The sequence below is a fragment of the Amblyomma maculatum genome, chromosome 1 (genome assembly GCF_055883805.1).
Source record: "Amblyomma maculatum isolate TAMU_Amacu chromosome 1, ASM5588380v1, whole genome shotgun sequence".
Lineage (NCBI taxonomy): Eukaryota > Metazoa > Arthropoda > Arachnida > Ixodida > Ixodidae > Amblyomma > Amblyomma maculatum.
The window spans coordinates 11,211,649-11,234,291 of NC_139344.1; the positions used below are offsets into that span (position 1 = coordinate 11,211,649).

At 45.6% G+C, this 22,643-nt stretch overlaps 1 protein-coding gene across 1 annotated transcript; it reads left to right on the forward strand.

Annotated features, from left to right (window-relative positions):
* Positions 1-33: 33 nt before the first annotated feature.
* Positions 34-20,888, forward strand: LOC146201652 (annexin A13-like). The gene is made up of 8 exons (XM_084599044.1): positions 34-153; positions 2,791-2,923; positions 4,221-4,300; positions 4,497-4,553; positions 6,212-6,401; positions 11,203-11,261; positions 12,345-12,467; positions 20,609-20,888. The coding sequence occupies exons 1-8, from the start codon at positions 34-36 to the stop codon at positions 20,696-20,698; spliced, it is 852 nt and encodes a 283-aa protein (XP_084455170.1). The 3' UTR covers positions 20,699-20,888.
* Positions 20,889-22,643: the final 1,755 nt, after the last annotated feature.

Here is a 22,643-nt window from a genome sequence, read left to right on the forward strand (position 1 = left end):
AGCTACATAACTCCCTTGGACCCCGCGAATGCCATGCCCTATCCGCCGACCACGCCCAGTAGAGCTCCCGAAAGAGACGCAGCGTTCTACGGAACTTCTGCTGACTACTATGGCGGCTCAATGACCACGGCAAGCTGTCACCCTCCAGGAAAGGTGAGCCTGTTGCGGTTGCGTAGTACCGAAGCTGCGATTGTTGGACTTAGAACGGCCTTGCTCTCGCAACTTGGCAGTTCCACTGGAAGGAATATAAAAATTGCGTCCGCACATTTTCACGGTTTATATCACAGAATGACATCAAAGAGGGGATGCGGAAGAACAATGGTAACCCTAATCAATACGGTTATTGTTTCGTGTCATGAAAGGAAACAATGCATAAGCGGGTCGCACGTGACGGGCGACAAAAACAGAATCTCCGTTTGCCATTATTTTCATCCGTTTCGTCCGCGGTCTTTGAGTTGCGCAAAATATTTCTACTTCTAAAACACAAGGCAAAAGATGCACAATCGCGAGATGCAGGTGATGTGTAAGTAGGAGCGTTCGGTCGGAACTAGCAATTTTTACTGGTGATAATTCAGCACGTCATAAATTTCAGAAGATTAATACGCACTGGACATGAATGAAGTTTTCAACCCAGTTTTAGCTTTAATGTCTGCAAGAGATTAGGTCGTGCACGGTGCGTTGGGGAACAGCATAGCGGAACGAACATGCTCTCTTTCTGCTTTCTGCTATTCTCATCTGCCTCTCCCTTTAGCGTACAGCCTACGACCTGTTCTTCTTCCTCATCATTTTCAGGAGCGTACATGCGCGGATATTATTTTTGTTGGCTGTTTTAAATGCTGACCATTTTCAGGACAACTTTTTCACTTTCCTGACGCTAGGCGTAGTTTGGGCAGAGAAGTCCTTATTAATGGGACTTGCCCCTGCTTTTGTGCATCCGCCTGTACTTCCGTTGTTATAAGTTGGGATCTAAAATTATGCGCAAGCTATTGCTGCTGAGTTTGGATTTAAAATTAAGACCTAATCAATAAACTGCTTAACGCTCAGCGACTCAAAAGCAACGAGTGGAATCGAGGTGCACAACTTCGACTATGTTATGGAATCTTGTTGATTTCGTCAAATGCCACAGGAAGACCAGGGTGTTTGAGTCTGCGATGTGGGCTCGACACTGTGTAAGAAAAGGCATGTGAGAAGTAATCTCTTGCGATTTGTAATGGACGTGCTAAAGAAGCACCAGACACTGGAAATGACAATCGTTAACTGCGTATTCAGAAGGTACGCACCAAATGGATAGCCACATATTTTTCTTTCGTGGAAGCGTTAACGACTAATTTGTTACTGTATACGCAGGGAACTATCAAGACATACTTGAACTTCAATGTCCAGCGGGATGTCGAGGCCTTGAAAAAAGCCATGACAGGATGGAGTAAGTGCAGAAACACCGGCATATAATGCGAGGGGCGAGACTGAGCAGATAATGTATATTAGGCAGTGCATTTTTCTCTATTATCAGTAGAATACAACACTGATTCTTGTGCATTGCACGCCAGATCTACCAGCACAACCACTTCGCGGTACTGCGTCCGATTTGTTTAGCTGTGATCACCGCTTGCAATCGTGCGGTCACATAATGTCGCTCTTGTCGAAACCGTTGTTCAACGGGGAACTGTATTAACTGCAACCGAAATATCGTGATCCTGTGTTTCGTTGAGCACCAGTAGTTTGGAAACTCGCCGCTTTCTTATCCTATACTGTGGCGTGCGTCATGATCCTCGGAACTATTTCGGCCCCTCCAGGTTATACAATGGAGCTGCATACTCAGATTCTAGCATTCGTCTTCATTTCTTTTTCTCCAAGTAATAAGGCAGGGAATACGCATTAATACGCAAGTTCTTAAGGTGTGCGGGAGCACACGTCTTTATATACAAGGAGAGACGCCGAGATCTATAAAACTCCACGATTTTGTTATTCGAATTTTCAGGTCGCTCTGTAAATTTCTCAAATTATTACGTGCGTGGTTTCACTATAGTCAAATTTAAGCTAGGCTGCTGAGCACACGATCTTCTAGCCGACTGTGGACTGTCTCATTAGCGTCAATACTTTTATCAATCAGTATGTAGTGCTTATGTAATCTGCTATACTGAAAATGCACTACAGCTCACGTAATATTTATCAGTGTTCTCATATTTATTGGGGTTACATTTAACTTCGGTACATTTTTGTGTTAACTACCCACCAAGGGCCTATGTTCCTCTACATCTTTAGTTTGTATGTTCGGGGGCATTGCGCTCCTTTACGTACTAAACCTACCGCTTTTAGTTAGAAATAACACACTAATGTTAATGCCGCCCAGATTTGTTCGCTGTAATGTACCATCAGGACGCTCAAGCTGGCTAATTAGAAGCATGACGCACGCAATCAAAGCACGGCGAGGAATTCTGTTCTCCGGTTAGCTGCGTAAGCTAGAGACAAGTGAAATGATTCACTGAGTCGCTTAAATTCCAGCTGCAGACCACGCAGTGATCATCGACATCATATGCGCACGATCGGAAGCCCAACGGCTGGAGATCGTGAGAGTATACAAGCAGTCGTTTGGACGGGTAAGTTTTCCACTCAATTTGCTGCTCGCTTCAGCCAATGGATCTGCCGTATAAAGAGAGTAATGAGGAGAGAAAAAGAGAGAACGAAATCGGGAATTCGCTCGCGATACTGTCGCAGGAGGTGGCGATTGATGCGGAAAGCAGCCTTCCAAATGGTCACCTTCAACACGCTATACTGGGGCTTCTGTCCCAGTTGAACGAGTATATTGCTCGTGAGCTGCGTGACAGTATCCCGTGGCTTCAGGACAATGACGAATCAATCATCGAGACCTTCTGCACCCTCAGCAATTACGACATCACGATAATCAAGGACCACTACCAGAGAAGTGAGCCGTGCCGCACTAAATGCAGCAGCTGATGTTGCTGGTGCTCAAAGGCTCCTTGTTGCCTTCTTCCGTCCCTAGTTTTCAGTCGTTTCTTATTGTCACAGCGCTTTGATCCTGCCAGGCGTGAAATGGAGACCATAAGGGAGAACAAAAAACTGTGTGTAACACTAAAGCTTCGCCATTAAGGGTATGGCGGAATAGCGTTAATGGCTTCGGTTTGTCGGCGCCACTTGCGGTTGCTAGCTCGCATACATCTATACTCTTTTCATTTAGTTACCGATCCCTTAATTCATGTCGTAATATCCTATACATTCTCATTCACATGCAGTCGCAAACTGCCACTCAGCAGCTGCCGGTCGTGAGTGACTAACCTATACACAGGTATAAAGCCCTCTCTTTAAGAAAACCGTACGAACGGGCCTGCGTGAAGTATATATAGGAGTTTCGCGTACGTGACCTGCCATCAAAGTGCCCTGGAAGGTTGGTTTCTATCACAACCTCCCATCTCAAATGAGCAACGTGAGGCACTTTCGACTTTTTGATATAGTGTGGTCTCGTTACATCACGCAACCCATCGACGAATCAGCGCTAGGCGTATCACCTTCAAACTACTATGCACCTGCCAATTGCTGCATGTGCGTGTTTGACGCTCACAGCATTCGAAGGCCGGATATTTTGCAGGACGGAGTATAGCATTTAACGTTATCGTATAAAAGTCTCAGGTCGGCACTTAAGTGTGGCACAGACATTTTTTCAGCCTTTGGAAGGCGCTACCATGATCCAAGAGCTGGCCGCTGGTAATCACTACACAATGATTCAAATTTTAGCAGCAGACAGGATTCAATCAGAACCTATAGATTTGATGTCCGATCACCACGAGGAGGACTGTAACGGGCATTTTTTTCTTTTGCACCTGTTCAACCTTGCACTCATCGAAAGATTCGAGTGTGACTGGCAGATCGTATTCGTGACTGATTACATTCAACAGAAGATTTTCGGGTGACTCGCGCATGTCTAGAACTCGGAACGGAAATCGCAGTGCGTGTACATCGTTTATTTATTTTTACTTTTACCTGGTATGTTTTTCATCTAAGTTCGGATGAGATTGTCTTTTTAGGTAAAATGTAAGCATGACGTAATTCCTCTTTCGAGCATCTAACTACATTTGCCACTAGTGACACGCGATGTTGCTCGGTATCTCATGTTGCTGCTGAGCACGTTTTCCTTTCCTGCTCGCTAATGGCAAATCGCTCGCATGCAGCAGAACGCTTACTGAGATTTGTTGTTCGTTTTGCAGTGTTCAAACGAAGGTTGGAGAAAGACGTCGAACGAAACACCTCAGGCGGATATCGGCAGCTCTTGGTGTCTCTTTGCAGAGTGAGTAAAATAATACACACTCAGAAGCGTACATACAAAGTTACAAGTTCGCTTTCATGTTGGCCGCTCAGTGTGCAGTACAAAAAAAGTAAAATTCCTGCTTCATCGGAGCGGGGAGATGGCCACAACCACAACCGCTGGCTTTTGAAAGCACTCATCGCTTCTCTGCTATTGTTCTCCCACGTCTGTGTTGCAGGTCGAGCGGGAAGAGGGAGCACCTCTGGATCTGGAACGCGCACGCAAAGATGCCGCTGTGAGCTGAAAAATTCTCTAAAATTCGTCCTAGTGCAAAGTCGGTGGGAAATGCGCGAGTCTTCTCGCGCGCCTCTGAATCGGTGAAGTATAGTTTCGCCAGGCGAAACAAGAGCGCAAAATATGCTGATGTCAATCCGTTTTTCTTTTTTTCAGCATAGGCGTAAACCGAGGCTTTACAAAGTCTGTGAATAACGTCTGTGCGCACGTCCGTGAAAGTGTCGTTCCTGAAAGCTTGTTTCTGTCACTAACGCCGTGAAGAAACTGCTCCCTCCAGATTCGAAGCTTAGGAGTATTAATGTTCCAAATCATTTTTTTTTTTTACTGTGGTTGAATTGACTTCTCTAATGCCGATTTAGGTAAAACACCTAAGACGGAATGTTCTCTCATGTTTTCGTTTTTTTTTTAATCTCGAAGGCTTGAAAAAGCTGCCTAGCTGCTTTTTCTTTCTTTTACTTTTTTTTTTTACAGCATGCTCAGTTGATCCTAAAAGCTTTGTTGATTGAACTGCGTGTTGCGGCGCCATGGGAGTAAATAATTAATGTTTTTACGCGCCATGGGTACTGCAGCCCTCTTTGTGTCCTCATTACTACCGCTGTTAAGATTTTCCATTAAGGTCATATGTCAAGCTTCAAACTGACTCAAATGTGTTTCAGAGTATGGCACGTATACACAAGCACCCCGTCTCAGTTACATTCTTAAAGAAAAATTTGAGATGGCTATGACATCAAAATCTATGCTCATGGTGCCACAAAGAACACGAGTGTAACGCGCTCAATGAATGCTTTAAAGATCAATATACTTATTTATGCGCTCTACAAAGAAAAAAAAAGTGGATGAAAACTAGGGAGCGAGGAACACGAAAAAAGTGTCTCAGCTGTCGCCACAAACGGGAAGCTTTGTGCGATGGGGCTTCAGTGTATGCTTCCCCACAAGCATGCGAACAGAGATAGTTTTAGAACATGGACCAAATAGAGCGCGAAGTGAACAAAACTAGCCTGCTAATGGTCTGGCCGAACATATGAGTTGATTGGAACAGAAGCATAGTAGAGGTCGTCAAGAAGCTCGTGGACCGCGGATAAAATATTACATTCTGTGCAGATCTATCAAGTTCGGTACATTCGTCTACCTAAAGTTTGGAACTGCGATGAAAAAAAAAAACCGATGAAATGAACGAAAACTGCGCTGTTAATCCGCAGGGGCCAGCTATATCAAGTGCTATCGAAGAACCCGTCAAACTTAATTCGCTCTAAAGGAAAGTACACATTTGAATCAGTGTTGGAGCATCTACAGCGTACCCCTGAAACGTGTATTAAAGTGATTTTGTGCAGCGTTTTGTAAATCGCGTTCCCCCGCCCTTCTTCCCTGAGATTTGGATATCAGAACCCCACTACTGGATTTTACATCAGTCCTTTGTGCTGGAATCGTTAGTCAACCCAAAGAAAAGAACCTTCAATACGTAAACAAAAAGAGCGACCACTTGTGGGAAAGAACGCACATGTATAGAATATATTTGGCTGATGTTGAACCACCAGAATATGTGCACAAAGTAGCACTGCATGCGCTATGAGATGCCACCTAGCTCAAATCTCAGGAGGAGTTCACTCTATTTGTACGCTCGAGAGAGTAGCTTAGCTTTCTGGCCGCGGCCGTCTGCAGGAGCTCCACAGAGCGGGAGTGAAGAGCTGGGGCACCGACGTCTCTGCGTTCAACCGGATCATTGCCACCCAAAGTTATGAACAGCTGCGGCTCGTGTTTCGGGAATACAACGCTCTCGCCAACCACACCGTGATGGAGGCTATCAAGAGTGAAATGAGCGGCGACCTAAGGAAAGGCTTCCTTGCTGTCGGTGCGTGCTGCTCACCTGCACATTCTCCGATTTGTAGCTGTAAACCGATAGAAGAGATTCAGCGTTGGCCCTGGTATACAGTAAAACTTTCATGGAAGGCGTAACGGATGAGCTGGAGGCCACTGAAGAGTGCTTTCGTTTGTGACGTGCAGTGGGCGAACACTGCGCTTGTCATCAGTTCGTGCCAGTTTTTCGTGCTAATATACTTCACCGCAGAACTTACTTTCTTTTGCCATTTCTGAGACAGCCTTGGGTGATGCAGAAATAATGAATGAAAAAATGAAAAAAGACGCGCGAAAGGAATTATGCAGTCATACCGGACTCTAAACTGAATATCGGCCGTGGCATTAACAGGGGTGCTTACAGGTATGCACGCACATCCGATGAGGTGAAATACCTTACTTTTATGTGCTTTGATGTCAACCACTGCCGCTAATGAGTTTGCTGTCCACACATAGTGTGATGATCTGTGACCTGTTATATTTTGAGCCACATAGGTGTTTGTTTTCGTACAAGTCGCCAGCAGGGACTTTCGCTACCATCATTACAAGGCTCTGCACGAATAATGCCTACCGAGAGCGATGCCCCGAGGCAGCCAGGTGATTCGCGATCGCAATCAGTCGGTTGTATTGGTGCAGCATTACCCAGAGCTTGCAGGCTTTATTGTTAATCATCTGCGTATGATTTCGTGAGCTTCGCACTGCTATATCGCCCGAGCCTTCGGCTATAATCACCTGCTTCAGTTCAACTAGAAGTGCGTGTGTGTGCATCGATTACGTGGTCTGCATGTCATCTTAAAGATGCTCAAACATACACCTCTCACTGCAGCGCATCAGCGAGAACTCCCTTTGGCAGCTGGGGTTGAGATAGCTTGTCGCTGTGCAAGCACTGAGTGTATTACAATACTGTTTCGCATCACCAGTATCCCCGTGGTTCTAAATTGTTTACAGTTGCGAATGGACCGCACTGCAGCTTGCGCGTTCTAGCTTGCGACACGATAAGGCTGCGCGCTAGACGCACGCTCAATAACAAGCTATTTGAAACTAGCAAGGCAGCGCCATATGTCGCTGGTGCACCACAGAGCGCGCCTTTCCAGCGGTCTTGACAGGTGTTTGGGCATATGCGGGGTCCACGACATTTCATACACCTTACGAACACGCTGCCGCTGACAAATGATTAATATGTACCGACACTTGACTGGCAGGGTTCTGTGGTCCTCTATATTGCCTCCGTCGGTCTCGAAAAGGGAGATCGGAGAGGAATAATTAAGTTAAATTCATAGGACTCGCTCTACGCGTTCAGTTGTGAGTAAAAAAAAAAAAAAAAACAAGATTAGCGCACGTTACGGATCACCGGAAGGCCGAAATGAGAACGCGTAGCACTGCGCTTCACGAAGATGCTGTTAACAAGGGTACAAGGCCGTTCCCATCTTCATCACTACGGGGGGAAGGGGAGGGGGAGGGGGAGGGAGGAGTTCAATGAAGCGTGGCGGCAAGAAGAACCAGAAATATTTGTTTTTTTTTTGTTTGCTGCTTGAAAGTAACAAAACGAAGCCATTGTTACTTATGCTGATTGAGTTGGAACGAAATCCCGCATGCGCAGTCACGTAAGGCCAGAACTTTGATGCTGGTCGTGCTATGATTGATAATGCTTACTCCCCCCCCCTACCCCCTTCTCAAGCAAAAAAAAAATGGGAATGGCCTCATTGCCATGGATGGATGGATGGATGGATGGATGGATGGATGGATGGATGGATGGATGGATGGATGGATGGATGGATGGATGGATGGATGGATGGATGGATGGATGGATGGATGGATGGATGGATGGATGGATGGATGGATGGATGGATGGATGGATGGATGGATGGATGGATGGATGGATGGATGGATGGATGGATGGATGGATGGATGGATGGATGGATGGATGGATGGATGGATGGATGGATGGATGGATGGATGGATGGATGGATGGATGGATGGATGGATGGATGGATGGATGGATGGATGGATGGATGGATGGATGGATGGATGGATGGATGGATGGATGGATGGATGGATGGATGGATGGATGGATGGATGGATGGATGGATGGATGGATGGATGGATGGATGGATGGATGGATGGATGGATGGATGGATGGATGGATGGATGGATGGATGGATGGATGGATGGATGGATGGATGGATGGATGGATGGATGGATGGATGGATGGATGGATGGATGGATGGATGGATGGATGGATGGATGGATGGATGGATGGATGGATGGATGGATGTATGGATGTATGGATGGATGGATGGATGGATGGATGGATGGATGGATGGATGGATGGATGGATGGATGGATGGATGGATGGATGGATGGATGGATGGATGGATGGATGGATGGATGGATGGATGGATGGATGGATGGATGGATGGATGGATGGATGGATGGATGGATGGATGGATGGATGGATGGATGGATGGATGGATGGATGGATGGATGGATGGATGGATGGATGGATGGATGGATGGATGGATGGATGGATGGATGGATGGATGGATGGAATATAGGAGCGTCCCCTTTGAAACGGTGTGGTAGCAGTAGCTATCATGCTCATTTTTCTCCATATATCTTAATTATTGATTTAGAATGGTTAACTAAACCATCATTCTATTTATTAAATTTTTGTTCCTACAGTACTAACATTATGTAACTTCTCTGCTTTTAAGCCACCAATCTTCCTGTCGTTTTTTGCTAGTTTCCACCGCCGGTTTATTCACCCGGCCGCTGGTATCTCTAAACCCCAGAGCTTCAGGAACAGTGATTGCACCTGCATCAACTTCCGGATGGATACCGTTACATTCGAGTATAATATGGTCAATTGTTTCACTGGAGTTTCCACATACAGCACATGCGTCATCTCCATTGTTAAATTTCTTTTTGTAGCTGCGTGTTCTAAGGCACCCTGATCTAGCTTCAAAAAGTAGGGCACTGCCTCTTGAGTTATCAAAGAAATCTTCCTTCCTGATCTGCATTTTCCACTTACGGTATAATGCCACACTCTGTTTCTTTTCCATCGAATTTATCCAATTTTTACCTTCTGTGTTTTTCACCTGTTGCTTAATGCTCTTTATTTCTCCGTCCTTGTGACTAGCATACTTACTAGTTAGTTTCCTAGTTCTTTTCCTCCATTGTGAGTCCACGCTTTTTAAGTACAGGTATTTAAATACTTTAGCTGCCCATCTGTTACTGCCCAATTTCCTCAGGCGTTCCTCATATAATATTTTACTCTGAGCTTCCCGTACTTCGAAAGATGCCCAGCCCATATCTCCCTGTACCGCCTCATTTGTAGTTTTGCCGTGGGCACCTAGTGCTAATCGTCCAACGGATCTCTGATTTATTTCTAATGTCGACTGTACCTCTGATTTTAGGCACAAAACCGCATTTTCGAAAGTAAGTCCGGGCACCATAATTCCTTTCCAAATACCCCTCAAAACCTCATACCTATTGTATCCCCACAATGCCTTATGCTTCATTATCCCGGCATTCCTTCGCCCTTTGGCCTTAAGTGATTGCTCATGCTTTCCAATGTATGCCAATCCTTCGTTTACCCATACCCCCAGATATTTATATTCAGCTACTCTAGGTATTTCATGGCCTTGTATTTTAAGACCCTGATCAGTTGAGCCGTTGAAAATCATCAGACCCGACTTAACTGCGCTGAAACTGAAGCCTAAAGCGTCCCCTTCGTCTCCGCAATACTTAACTAGAGTTTGCAATTCTTCCTGACTCTCAGCTAGCAGCACAATATCGTCTGCATACATCAAACCGGGGAGGCGCTGCTCTACCGCCTTTCCACCTAATATATATGACAGGTTAAAACCTAGGTCATGTATCCTCCGTTCCAGGTTTATCATATAAAGAATGAACAGCACCGGTGATAGAGGACAGCCTTGTCTTAATCCTTTGCATACTTTGACATGCTCCGTACTTCTTATCCCTTCCCACGTAATTTCTACTATGTTATCCCGGTATATTTCCTGTAGGAACTCTATTATCTCATAACCGATACCTTCTTCTTTTAATATGTGTGTGAACCGCAGCGCCGCGTAGTGCGAGTTACCAGAGCTCTGGTCGCCAGTCAGCTGTACTGATATGTTGACTCGCGACTGTACATTGATTCGTTTTTACGGTAACAATGTGCTTCAAAGATATAGGCAGGTTAGCGGGGCTATCACTCTTTCCTGTTCGCCGCTTACATGACATCTCCTTGACTGTTGCTGCTGGAAGGTTGCGTACTTCCCCCTTTCATTAATGTAAGCGTCGACGGCGGTGACTCGGACATTGGGTCTTTGTAAGGACACCAAAACGTGTTAGTTCCATGCCTACTTTTTTGCACTTGCACACATTTATTCTTTTTGTCGTTGAAGAGACGTAATCGACATTCTTCAATACTTACGGCAGTCCACAAACGCTGATATTCTATTGAGGTTCGCCTATAGAATATTTGTTTGTGTGAAGAGGAAGAAGTGCACGGGGAACGTTCCAGTCAGTGGCATCGGGATCGCTTCGCGTGTTGGACCTGACTGTGTTCGCTGTCGCTGATCTGCCCAGTCTGAGTACCTCAATAAGTTTGTCGTGCGGGATCTAAAATTCAGCTGGGCTTGTTTGCCGCGAACTTGGTGCAAATATTTATAGAGGCTGGCTTTGAAAGACCTCTTGTGTTATGGTCTGAGCGTACATTAAAGTAACGCGCTAGCAGCACGCTTCCTAGCGGGCGATTTATACTGGCTTGTTTTTTTTTTTTCTTACAGTCAAGTGCATCTACAGCCCTCCCCTTTACTTTGCGGAAACGCTCTACTTTGCCATGAAGGTGAGTTGGTGTAACTATTTATTTATCAAGTTCAAGTAACTGATTTGAGAACACGGCTTGAATAATCTAGGTTTTCTGGTATCTACCGCGCAAGGGCAATGTCCCACAGCGTTCATACTTTTTTGTGTCAAGCACCCAGAGAGTATACGTGTTATAGGAAACAGGTGCATAGCTTCACGTCTTGTAGTTGGTACTCCCTGCGCCAAAAACAAACGTGCATTCATTTCTAACAGTGCAATTATTCTTCTGGCTCAGGTGAAGCTAATAACTGTTCCTTTTGAGGGTATTTTACAGCATACATTCTGAAAATTGTTTCGCCAGGCCAATAACAAATACGATAGGAATTCCTGGCCCACTGTCGAGTTCCAAATGTGTGGTATTTTGGTTCTGTCTTCCTAACTACGAAGAACCAAGGTACTTGTTGAATTAAAAAAAAAAAAAAAAACTCTCACACAGGTAAATTATGTAATTCCTATTCTACTTTACCGGGCAATAGGAAAGCCGATGTGTCAAATGACTATATCAAAACGCACTATAACTTGGATGATATTCTCCCAAACGAGCTGTCGATGGTGTACGGAAGCAACTCCTTTAAAGAGACGCTGAAAATATATTTGCGGTCATATTTTGAAGCGACACATATGCTAAGGTTAAGGTGAGCATTCAAGTCAAATTTAAACGATCTACGTGGCTCCTAAAATTTACTAACAATTTTTAATAATGGCTCTTGGCATTTGCTCACAATCGATTAGGGGAGAACCTCAGCGCCCTTTCTTAGCCGTTCCTTCCCGTTGACTTAAGCAGGGCCCCCTGCGCGCCCTCTCATTTGACATGCCTATGTGACGCCAGCGAACGGAATGCGATAGAGCGCAGTCATGACCTGTTTTATTTATTCTTACGCGTCGGCTTCGGCTCCTTTAAGGAGGAAAGGAAAAGCGTTATTTTGAATCTCCAATAGTTTCAGCATTAGCAAAATAGCTTAAATATTTTTGCGTTGCGAACACGAGTGATGGAATACCGATCATTCGCTCGCGTTAGTGAATACCCTTTCATCATCCCTTTAAGTGCACTGGTTTATCGCAGGGACTCGGCGCCAGCGACAGAGTGCTCAAACGAATCGTGCTGTCGCGATGTGAGAAGGACTTGGAGATGATTAAGCAAGAGTACCTCGACAAATACAAGGTTACCCTGGCCAGCGACATTCAGGTACGCTGTGTACACCTTTTATAAGCGTGGAGATATTGGGGCTGATAGAAATCAGTAACAAGGAGAGGACATGAGTAGCTTCGCATAATTTCAGCAATATGAACCCCTCTTGAAACTTTCGAAAGAAAAACGAATACTGAAGATTGATTTCAAGCCTAACTTTTTCAACAGTTGCGTAGTAGTAAGCCTGGAATCACGTGTGAGGGGTCCAGGATTCGAATCTCGGTGCCGCTTAATTTCTCCACTGGTTTACACCAAGACTTGATTAAGAAATCCCACACCATAAATGTTCTAACATTTCAAATACCAACATGGTCCCGAGCCGCACTTTGTTGATAAGAACATCTGTAACTGAGGCTCTAAGAAGCATAAGAGAATGCTATTTTCGAATTTGTCTGTTGATAAGTAAGGAGATAGTGCGATCACTTTGTTCTTGAAAGATAACTGATTATAATATGAATAAAAACGATCGCATGGCGCTGATGGGATCGGAACCCTCGACGTCCGCTCGCGAAGTGCAGAAGTCATAGGTTGGGATTCCACAGTGGCATGTGTATTTTTTCGTCGGCTTTCTATTGCATTATCTTTCATATCCTAGTGATTCACTGATTTTCGATACTATGTGCATTTTTTCTTGTAATTTAAGAAAAATTATACAATGCCTATGCTTTCCGTAGGTTCCTGTGACTTGGCTTTCTTTATGAGTGTATGGTCATGAGCGCCTAAATTCCCGAACCAAGCAGATAAGATAAATAAAAATAGCGGCACTGACTATGTTAACTATTGAGTGATGTGCTGCAGTGTATTAAGGAATGATTTAGCTAGGTTCAAACTACAGGGGTGGTCTCGTGGCAACAAAGGTAATTAGACATGATCTAAAGAACGCACTAAGTGAAAATCAAAGCAATGTAATTAGCCTCTTGTATGAAATAGCTCAAGTAGAAAATAATTTTAAACGAATGTGTACAGTTGGCAAAGAAACCATGACCCTAATGACAAAATAAATTAGAGCAAGTAAGCACAGTTGTTCCAGTTGTAACAAAGGAGAACGCAGAGGAAGTCCAGGGAGCAACGCAAAGCGGAAAAGCAGATGTGATGAAGAAAGTGCACATCGTTGATCAATGATGAAGGCATTGCACAAGAAAAACTTTCTGCCCTGCATACTCAATGCTGGGAGACCTTGAGCGCTATGGAAGCCTTGAAGAATACTAACATGTTACTTCAGAAGAAAGATGGCAGGGTTGAAAATGAATATATTTCAGTCCGTGGCTTACAAATTATCGACCAGGCTAATTGCTAATACGATTGGAACAAGCTTAACTTAAGTCAGCCAAAGGGCTAGGCTGGCTTCAGGAAATTATGCTCGGCAAGCGATCATAAAAATGTCTATACTTGAGCTCTCCCTATTCAAAGCATTTGTAAGTAACGCGAAAGCGTTCATTTAATCGAAACATCAGCTGTTATGCCAGCAGTGCATAGTGGAGCCGTAAAAGAGGTGCCTGTAAAGGCGCTGGCATGTATTTATAGGATCTATAGGTAACGTCCACAGTCTTCAAGAGAGGAAACGCCGGTTAGCAAGGGTATCGGACAGGGTGTAAAAGTTTCCGCTTCTATTCGCGATTTTACGAATGGTATTTTAAAAAAAAAATGTTGGACTGCAAGACTAACGATACTGCAGCGCTCAGTACCTCGAGGGAGGAAATGCAGTTTCTCATGGTGAGACTGAACAACCCAGCGCCGGCGAAGCACCGAAGTTAAACCCCGTCTAGTCAAGGGGTCAGTATACTTCAAGAACCCTGGGCAGCCAAACTTTCTGGAGTCCCACACCCTCCCACGAGCCATGTTTACATGAAGTCGACAGCAGTGCGTCGCATCGCATTTCGTAGTGCCTCACTGCAATGCGATGCGACAGCGTTTACATGTAGCGCATCATCTCTAGCGCGCATGGTGGCGGCACGCGGTGTAGCATATTGAACGCAACGGTGGCAACAGGCTGCAAAATTTGTAAATTTGATTTAATATATGTTTTACTTTTAACAGAGTAAGAGGAAATATGTAATAATAATAAAAACAGCGTATCAAGATTAATTAAAGGCTTGGTAGCCTGTCCTTATCCAACCCGAATCTATTTGAATATCCCGCGCCTTCTGGCAATTTCTCCATGGCGCCCAAACAAGGCTTACTCACTAAGCTAACAGCTGTCCGATTCCATTCCAGAAGATATCTTAGAATTTGAGGTGTTTTGTCGCCAGAATTGTGGGGTGCGGGCCATCTTCAGACAAATAAAAAGCTTCCTATTCGTTTGCAGCGAACGCGAGACACAGTGGAGCGGCAACGACGAGTTGGTGGTGAGGCGAGCGGCCGCCGCTTCGCCGGACGCCGCTATCTAGCCCTTCAGGCGATGCGACTGGGTTTACATGCACTGGGATAGTCGACTTACCCCTCTCAATCCCGCCCTGTCTGGCGCATTAATGCGATGCGCTTTCCTAGCGCATTGCCCCTGCTTACATGAATGCGATGCGCTAGGAACCGGGTGGGATGCGATGTGGTTGTCGCATTCATGTAAACACAGCTGCTACGGCGTCTCTCGGCTCAAGGCCAAACACCCGAGCGAAAGAATGAATTGGGAGTTGCAGTACGAAGCGCAGAGCTCACGCTCTTAAAATATAAGCGTGCCGATTGAATTTCATAAGCAGGTCTGGGGTGCAGCCTCATCCCGATGACCGCAGCCGGAAACGCATTCACTCAACAAAACAGAATTTGGCCACCCGGCTGCAGTAATTTCCCACCGTCTCCTTTATGAATATACCACTAATGTACCTGTTAACCCCCGCAGCGGTCGCGGAAGAAGTGACCACGGTGGTTGTCAGACCTGTGACGCAGCGGAGGGAGAATGTCTGGCTCTAGAAAGGCCATCATTTTAACTCAAGCCGGCGTCGTTTAGCGTTAGAAACTTATTTTGTAAGGCTAGTCCCGCAGTCATGGTGTAGATAGCGCCAAAAACGAGGACCATCGTGGGAGAAAGATACAGGTGAGCGCTCGTGTCGTCTTTCTCCCACGTTGGACCTTGTTTTTTGCGCTTATGATGTCTGCATCATAAATCAGATTCAACTCGACCATCTTTACATCTTACTGCTAGTCCACAAGTGCTGTTCAAAGAACTACCCGAAATTAAATATCATATAATAGAGCTTAATGAGAATAGGACAAACGAAGTATAAAATGCGGCGCCTATTATGCTATCATGGTTTAGCGGAGGAACGAGAATTACGTCTAGGGTAGTTAGCCATTATAGGACGTGACTGCTAACATAGAACAGTTCTGTAGCATCACCGGCAGGGGGCAGGTATCTTACTTAAGCTTAGTGTTATACATTCAAGGAAGAGGCACTTTAGCTGCGCCCTTAGTATAATGAGGCGATAGCTTTAGGGGCCCCCGTTTGCCAGCTCCCCTTTCGGGTACTCTTCTGCGCTCATGCACTTTTCCACTCTCTTATTGAATATTTATTTTACTTGTGCGGCTGTTATTCCACACGTACTTATTAACGTACAGTCGTAAACTACCGTATCATGTGAAAGCCCACCCGATATGGATATCAATCCCCGCTTCCTAGAGGCTGGATTTCCACCTCACGCCCCCGTTATTCAAAACAGAGCCCCGAGTTGCTGGCGCTTGCCAATAGGGTCATTCCACGTCAGTGGACGGCCATGTCAGCTGCCATATCTACCACCCGCATGAGCGGTGGTTTTTCGCTCCCAACGCCTACAGCGCCGACGCCATATTTTCTGCAGAACGGGGCCTTTAACGCCGTCGCGTTTGAACTGCCCACCCCATAGACCTTATGCAAAATTGCTGCCATCTATCGGCCACCGCGCGCGTTTCCGCCATGTTCAAGGGTAGCTGAATTGAGGAGCAGCAAGCGGCATAGGGGGTTGCACAGCTGGCTGCATTAATGGTCGTTGTTGCCGATAATATCGACATACTGTTGTGCCCCTTGTTGTTCGCAAAATTAAATTAAGGGCGTAGAAGAAAAGAAGCAGCAAATTACATCCCTTGAGCTTTTTTTTTTTTTTTTTTTTCTTGAGGCTTGTGTTAATCCGCTCTCGCGTGATTGTCGCGCTAGGCGCACTTTCGATCAACGGCGCGCCTGAATTGTGAAATATCTTATTTACCGTGCATTGGAAGATTGCAAATCAGTACCCGGTGCTAAGGCAGACAATATATCGCCCACGGTTTGTTAAATTTTCCTGTAGACGGAGTGCGCATCGCCTTTTCACATAAAATATGTGCAAGAGTGTTGTTCCTGATTTCCTTATTGCGCCAATTCATCTCAGCTTTTAAGGTTTCATGCATACAAGCTGTCAACAGATTTCGTCCGTATGTATACTTCCAGGTATCCAGATAGAACAGATTTCGGCACTTCAAAGGCGCCAGACTACTCTCTTAAATTCCAGGGCGATATTCTAACGTTTTTACCCATTCGATTCATCGTTGAATTGAATATAGTCGACTACGTCCAGGCTTCAGTTGCTCAGACGCGTCTCCAGAACACTGCTTGCAAAAGAAATTAGAGTATATACGTGGCTGCAACTGCCCCTACCGTTTAGCTGCTCTCGTCTACCGCGAGTTCGCATGATTGCTGTTGCTATAGTGATGGCGGTCACCGCCCTGTATGCTTTTTTTTTATTAGTGCGAGATTTCGTTTCTGCGAGTTGTGTGAGGTGCATCAAAAAGGAGTTACGCCTTAATTTGGATCACGCCAGTTTTCTTTTCTCCCATCCACATCACTGAATAATGCCGTTTTTCGTTTAACCTTCATGGCGCGCCTTGAAAACAGTGTAATGAGGTAGGGATTGAAACTGTCAACCATTTGACGCTATCCACAGAGCAATATCGTTTGTAGCGAGCATTACCGCGCTTAGCAGTGAGGTTTGCTACTGCGGCTATCGCAGTAGAAGCAAGAATGAGCGCACACATGTCTTCCAACTTTATTTCGTCTAAAAGTACCTAGCCCTATACATGTATGCATCACATTTTCTGTATGCCCATTGCTTGGTACATTCTACTACTTCCCTGAATTGCTGCTGGCGAATAATGTTTGTTGTTTTGCAATATGGCAAAAAAAAAAACAAAAACAAATTCTATGGATCACAGCACCACACTGAAAATATTTGTGTTCTTTCAGGTGTCAACTGACTGGACGCCCCATAAATTCGGACTTTGCAAACAGAAAAAAAACCGTCATTTATCATTAGAGTATACGTTCGCTGCATTTTTTTCAAAACGATTTCGTGAAGAATGTCGCTGGTGTCGAATATTGCATGAGAACGCAGTGCGATTAGTTTTTTCATTCAATATCTTCACAAGCAAAAAAAGCCATTAAACCTCGTTCCCCCCATCCCTCATCTCACTACTGAGGTCATCCCTGACATGGACAACGAAAAACATATAAAATATTTCAATTCCGCCAATATTTACGGAAAGAAAAAGAAAAAAATGTGGTATTGGAGAGGAGAAAGACTGCTGCAAAAACTGCGCATTGCACAAAGCACTGCTCGAATACGCGTTCACGAAGGAGCTTGACATTGCGTCTGGGTATAAGGCAGACCTCTGCTATGTGACATCGCAGGCAGCAGTATCTGCTATATATTGATTTTCACGAAATAGAATCACGATGTGACGGCAACAGGAGCTATATATCTGAGGAGGATCAGCGCGCATGGAATCACGTCGTTGACCTGTCGCGTTGCGCCGGCAAATTCACGTGGTTGGGGGGTTTTAGCCAGTAGCATATAGAATATGGGGCTGAAACGTGGAGGCTAACCAAGAGAGTTCTACTTAAGTTGAGGACAACCCAGAGGGCTATGGAACGAAAAATGGTAGGGGTAACATTAAGAGATAGAAAGTGTGCAGAGTGGGTCAGAGAAGCAACTCAAGTTACCGACATTCTAGTGGAAATTAAGAAGAAGAAATGGACATGGGCAGGACATGTAGTGCAAAGAGAGGATAACCGATGGTCACTGAGGGTAACAAATTGGATTCCAAGGGAAGGAAAGCGTAGCAGGGGGCGGCAGAAAGTTAGGTGGGCGGATGAGGTTAAGCAGTTCGCAGGGGTCAAGTGGATGCAGCTAGCACAGAACCGGGTTAAGTGGAGAAATATGGGAGAGGCGTTCGCCCTGCTGTGGGTATAATCAGGCTGATGATGATGATGATGATATAGAATATGGGATCTGCTATATGGTTGATTACACGTTAACGAGATACATCAGCTGCTAAACGTTCCGACAGATAATGGGAACAGTAGTGCGCGCGCTTCACTGAGAACTGTGAGGGCCCATCAGAGCGCCGTGTTTATTAGGCATCAGTCCTATATTAAAAGAAAAAAAAAAGAAACAACATTAACCTCCTTCACGTACCCGTAATGACATCGCAGAGATGTTTTACACCCGGAAGCACGTGAATTCACACAACGCCTAACAGACACTGTAACACATGATGTGCACTAGCCCGTCACTCGATCTACAATTCTGTTCTGTTACCCCCGTTCGCAAGAAGTTTTTGGCAGTACAGTATCGCTTCACGAAGTATAATTGGAATGTAGGCAGCGTGGACAAGTGAATCGTCTATTATTCCGTCATTTTTTGCTTTGAATGCTAACAAATACACGGAAATCACAGCACGCAGCAGATGCAGCTAACGCGACGGCAGCAGCCGTAAGCGCAGCCGACGCACTCAACCCTTGAATATGGCGACGCGAATCGTGGTTCGATGAGGGTCCGATAGATGGCAGCAATTTTGCATAAGGTCTATAGGTACGCCGTCCTAGGTGCGCAGTCCTAGGTAGTGTTCTGCAGCTTTATCGAACCCCCGTTTAAAAACGTCTCCCACCTCAACCGGAGGCTTATTTGGGCCGAAACTGCCCACAAAGCTTACGAGTTGTCCCCTTCTTTATGAGGTAAGTTTAACCATGGTGCTTACTTGGTTTGGCCGCGCATGATGAGAAAACAGAACCGTCTGCGACGGGACTAAGAAGCACAAAAACGCAATATTAATTTTCCGCCTAAGGGCAGCAGTGGCGCAATCTAGCACCGTTGCAGGAACGTGTCGCACTTGCTTCGGCGCTTTTGACGGCAGCGCTTTCCTCCAGCGACGCCAGATGGCGCCAGAACTGCCTTTTCGCTAGACTGTGCTGGCGTTTTTTGCTCCTCAGTCTCGTCGCAGATGGCTGTGGTTTCTCATCACGCGCGGCCAAACCAAGTAAGCACCATGATAAAACTTACCTCGTAAAAGAGGGGACAACAACTCACAAGCTTAGTTCGCAGTTTCAGCCCACATGAGCATCCGGTTGAAGTGGGAGAACTTTTCAAACGGGGATTCGATAAAGTTGAAGAACACTGTGTAGTATAGGTACGCAGGTACGCAGAGGGAACGAGAATTTTGGTTCAATGCAATCATAATCTTAATCTATAAGAAAGGGGACGCCAATGAAAAATAGACAGATCCGCTTACTATCCGTATCTGCTGAGGTAATCACTAGCAGAATTAGGGAGTCATTGCAACCTTCGACTTCACTCAACCAAAAGGTCGGACAGGGAGGCTTTCCTAAAGGCTACTCTAGAGTAGATCACATCCACACTATCGAAGCGGTGTGAAATGCTCTATCGAATCAACTCTTAAGGTGAAGCGTAATCGTCCTTGCGAAGTTCACAGTACTACTGGACAAACAATAAAAAAAAAAGTGTTTATTGCATGTGCGTTGGACAGCCGTGACGCCTGCTGTGTGGATGTGTCAGCAACTGCCCGGCTATAGGTGTTGAATTGCAGAAAACCCCCGTTATTCAGGATTCATTGTTCGCCGAGCTGCCGACAGACAGACAGGAAGGGGCTGGCGTTAAATGTTCTAAAAGGCGCAACCTATCTGTTTCAAGTCTGATTAGGTCTTAACTAATTACGACTGGGGCAATAACAGTTTGGGAATCTAAATAAGTAGCATACAACGTTTCACTGATAACCACGTGTGATCCGCTTGCAGCCCGGTGGTTGTGAGAACGGATATCTAAAAAAAAAAAGTGTAGTCAATGCTGGCTGCTTCTTCCGTGCCCCTTTCCTTTTCGGCGCAAAACGTATTTTCTCTGCCGCAGACTCACGCCTCCGGCAACTACAGGAAGGCTTTGCTCACCATCGTGCAAGGAAACAACCTCGCAGTGCCTGACGGCCAGCCTCAGAGTTAACTGCCCGAGAAGAGCCCGCAGGAAGCAAAAGAAGAGCAGAAGAGGCAGCTTGCCAGCATGACGGGACAGTTTTTTTTTTATTGCTGCTCTTCGACACTGTAAATTAAAACATGAAGGCTATGTACTACATCAGTTTTACAAATGTAGCCGAACCCAGGCTAGCGGGTCTGGCTTTGTCACATTAAAATTATCTAAGTGTAACCAAGGGTTCTAGCTTTGGTAGCCACTCAGGAACACAGTCTTGCAACTTTTGTATTTCTACATACTTAAGCATATTTTCCCGAAAATACATTCGCGCTGGGCATGTGTCCGGATCACCATGATACCCAGCCATACGAGAGCGCCAAATACTGTGGAGGGCCCACCAGCATGACTAAGTCAAACGGGAAATCACTCTCATTTTCCGTTGACAAGAACCTTATTCCATATGAGTGTAGCGGAAGCTCTTTTTTGATCTTTTTTGTTCGAATCGTCCTCTGCAGCACATCCAAAAAATAGACCCCTTCCCAGCAGTGCATAAATACATGGTCGATTGTTTCCGGTTGCTTGCATATAAGACACGGTGACCCCCATGGCAGATACATTTGTTTTGCCTCCAGAAAGGTTTTCACTGGCAAAGTCCCAGTGTGTAGTTTAAAGACGTAGTTCTTGATTCCCGGTGACAGCTTCATTTGCTTTACCCTTTTCAATACGTTGCCACCCGGCCCTCCAGAGTACAAAGCTCTGTACAAGGGAATAGGGAAAATAACATCACACACATTCTTATATAATGCCTTTCTGGTCACTGCACTCAAATATTCTTTTGAAAACCGGGCGTTTAAGAATTTAACGCTGGAGACTATCTCCTTAAAGAAACCAAAAAGTGGGATATCTCCTTAAAGAAACCAAAAGTGGGACCTGCCATGATTTCAGTAAAATCTGGCAGAGCCCGCCCAAGCCTTGCTTGACACACTGTGCGCAAAAAAGGATCTTGCACGTCCCGAAACATCTTCTGACCAGCTGCTTTACAAATACATGCCCCAGTGCCGGTCCCCCATCCTTGACTCTCCTGAACAAATTGGTACGCGTACACCTCTCCCAATTAGAGGCCCACACAAAAACGGCAAAAATACGATGTAACTTTTAAACATTAAGGCGAGAGCAATGCAGCACTTGCATCACGTGCCAAAGTTTACTAATGAAAAACAAATTGCACACGGTGGCTTGCGCAAATATGGATAGGTGTGATCCTTTCCATTTTTCAGCTTTTGCCCTGATTTATTGCGTTTGCTGTGTCCAATACGGTTCACTGTCTCGGTAACATTCTAACGGAACCCCCAGGTATTTCACCAGGGTCTTGTACCAGGTGACATTTGCGAAAATATCTGGCGTCGCCGGCCACTCTCCATGCCAGAACCCCACACACTTTGCCCAATTAACTCTACTGCCCGTTGCCTTACTGAATTTTTACCCCCTCGACAGCATTACGTATGCTGTCCTAACACCAAACACCGCCACGTCGTCAGCATATGCGAGAACCTTTACCTCCGCCGCATGTAACTTAATTCCTCTAACAGCATCATTCCGCATTATGGGCACACAGGGATTCTATGTAAATGCAAAAGAGGAGAGGGCTGAGGGGGCAACCCTGGCGCACAGAACGTTGCACGTTAATGGGGGCCCCAAACGATTTATTAACGATTAGGTTTGGTTTGTGGGGCTTAACGTCCCAAAGCGACTGAGGCTATGAGATACGCCGTAGTTGGAGGACTCCGGAAATTTCGACCACCTGGGGATCTTTAACGTATACTGACATCGCACAGCACACGGACGCCTCTTCGTTTCGCCTCCATCGAAACGCAGCCGCCGAGGTCGGGTTCGAACCCGGGTATTCCGGACAGTAGTCGGGCGTCTTACCACTGCACCACCCCGGCGGGGCTATTAACGGTTAACCTCGTATTCTTCG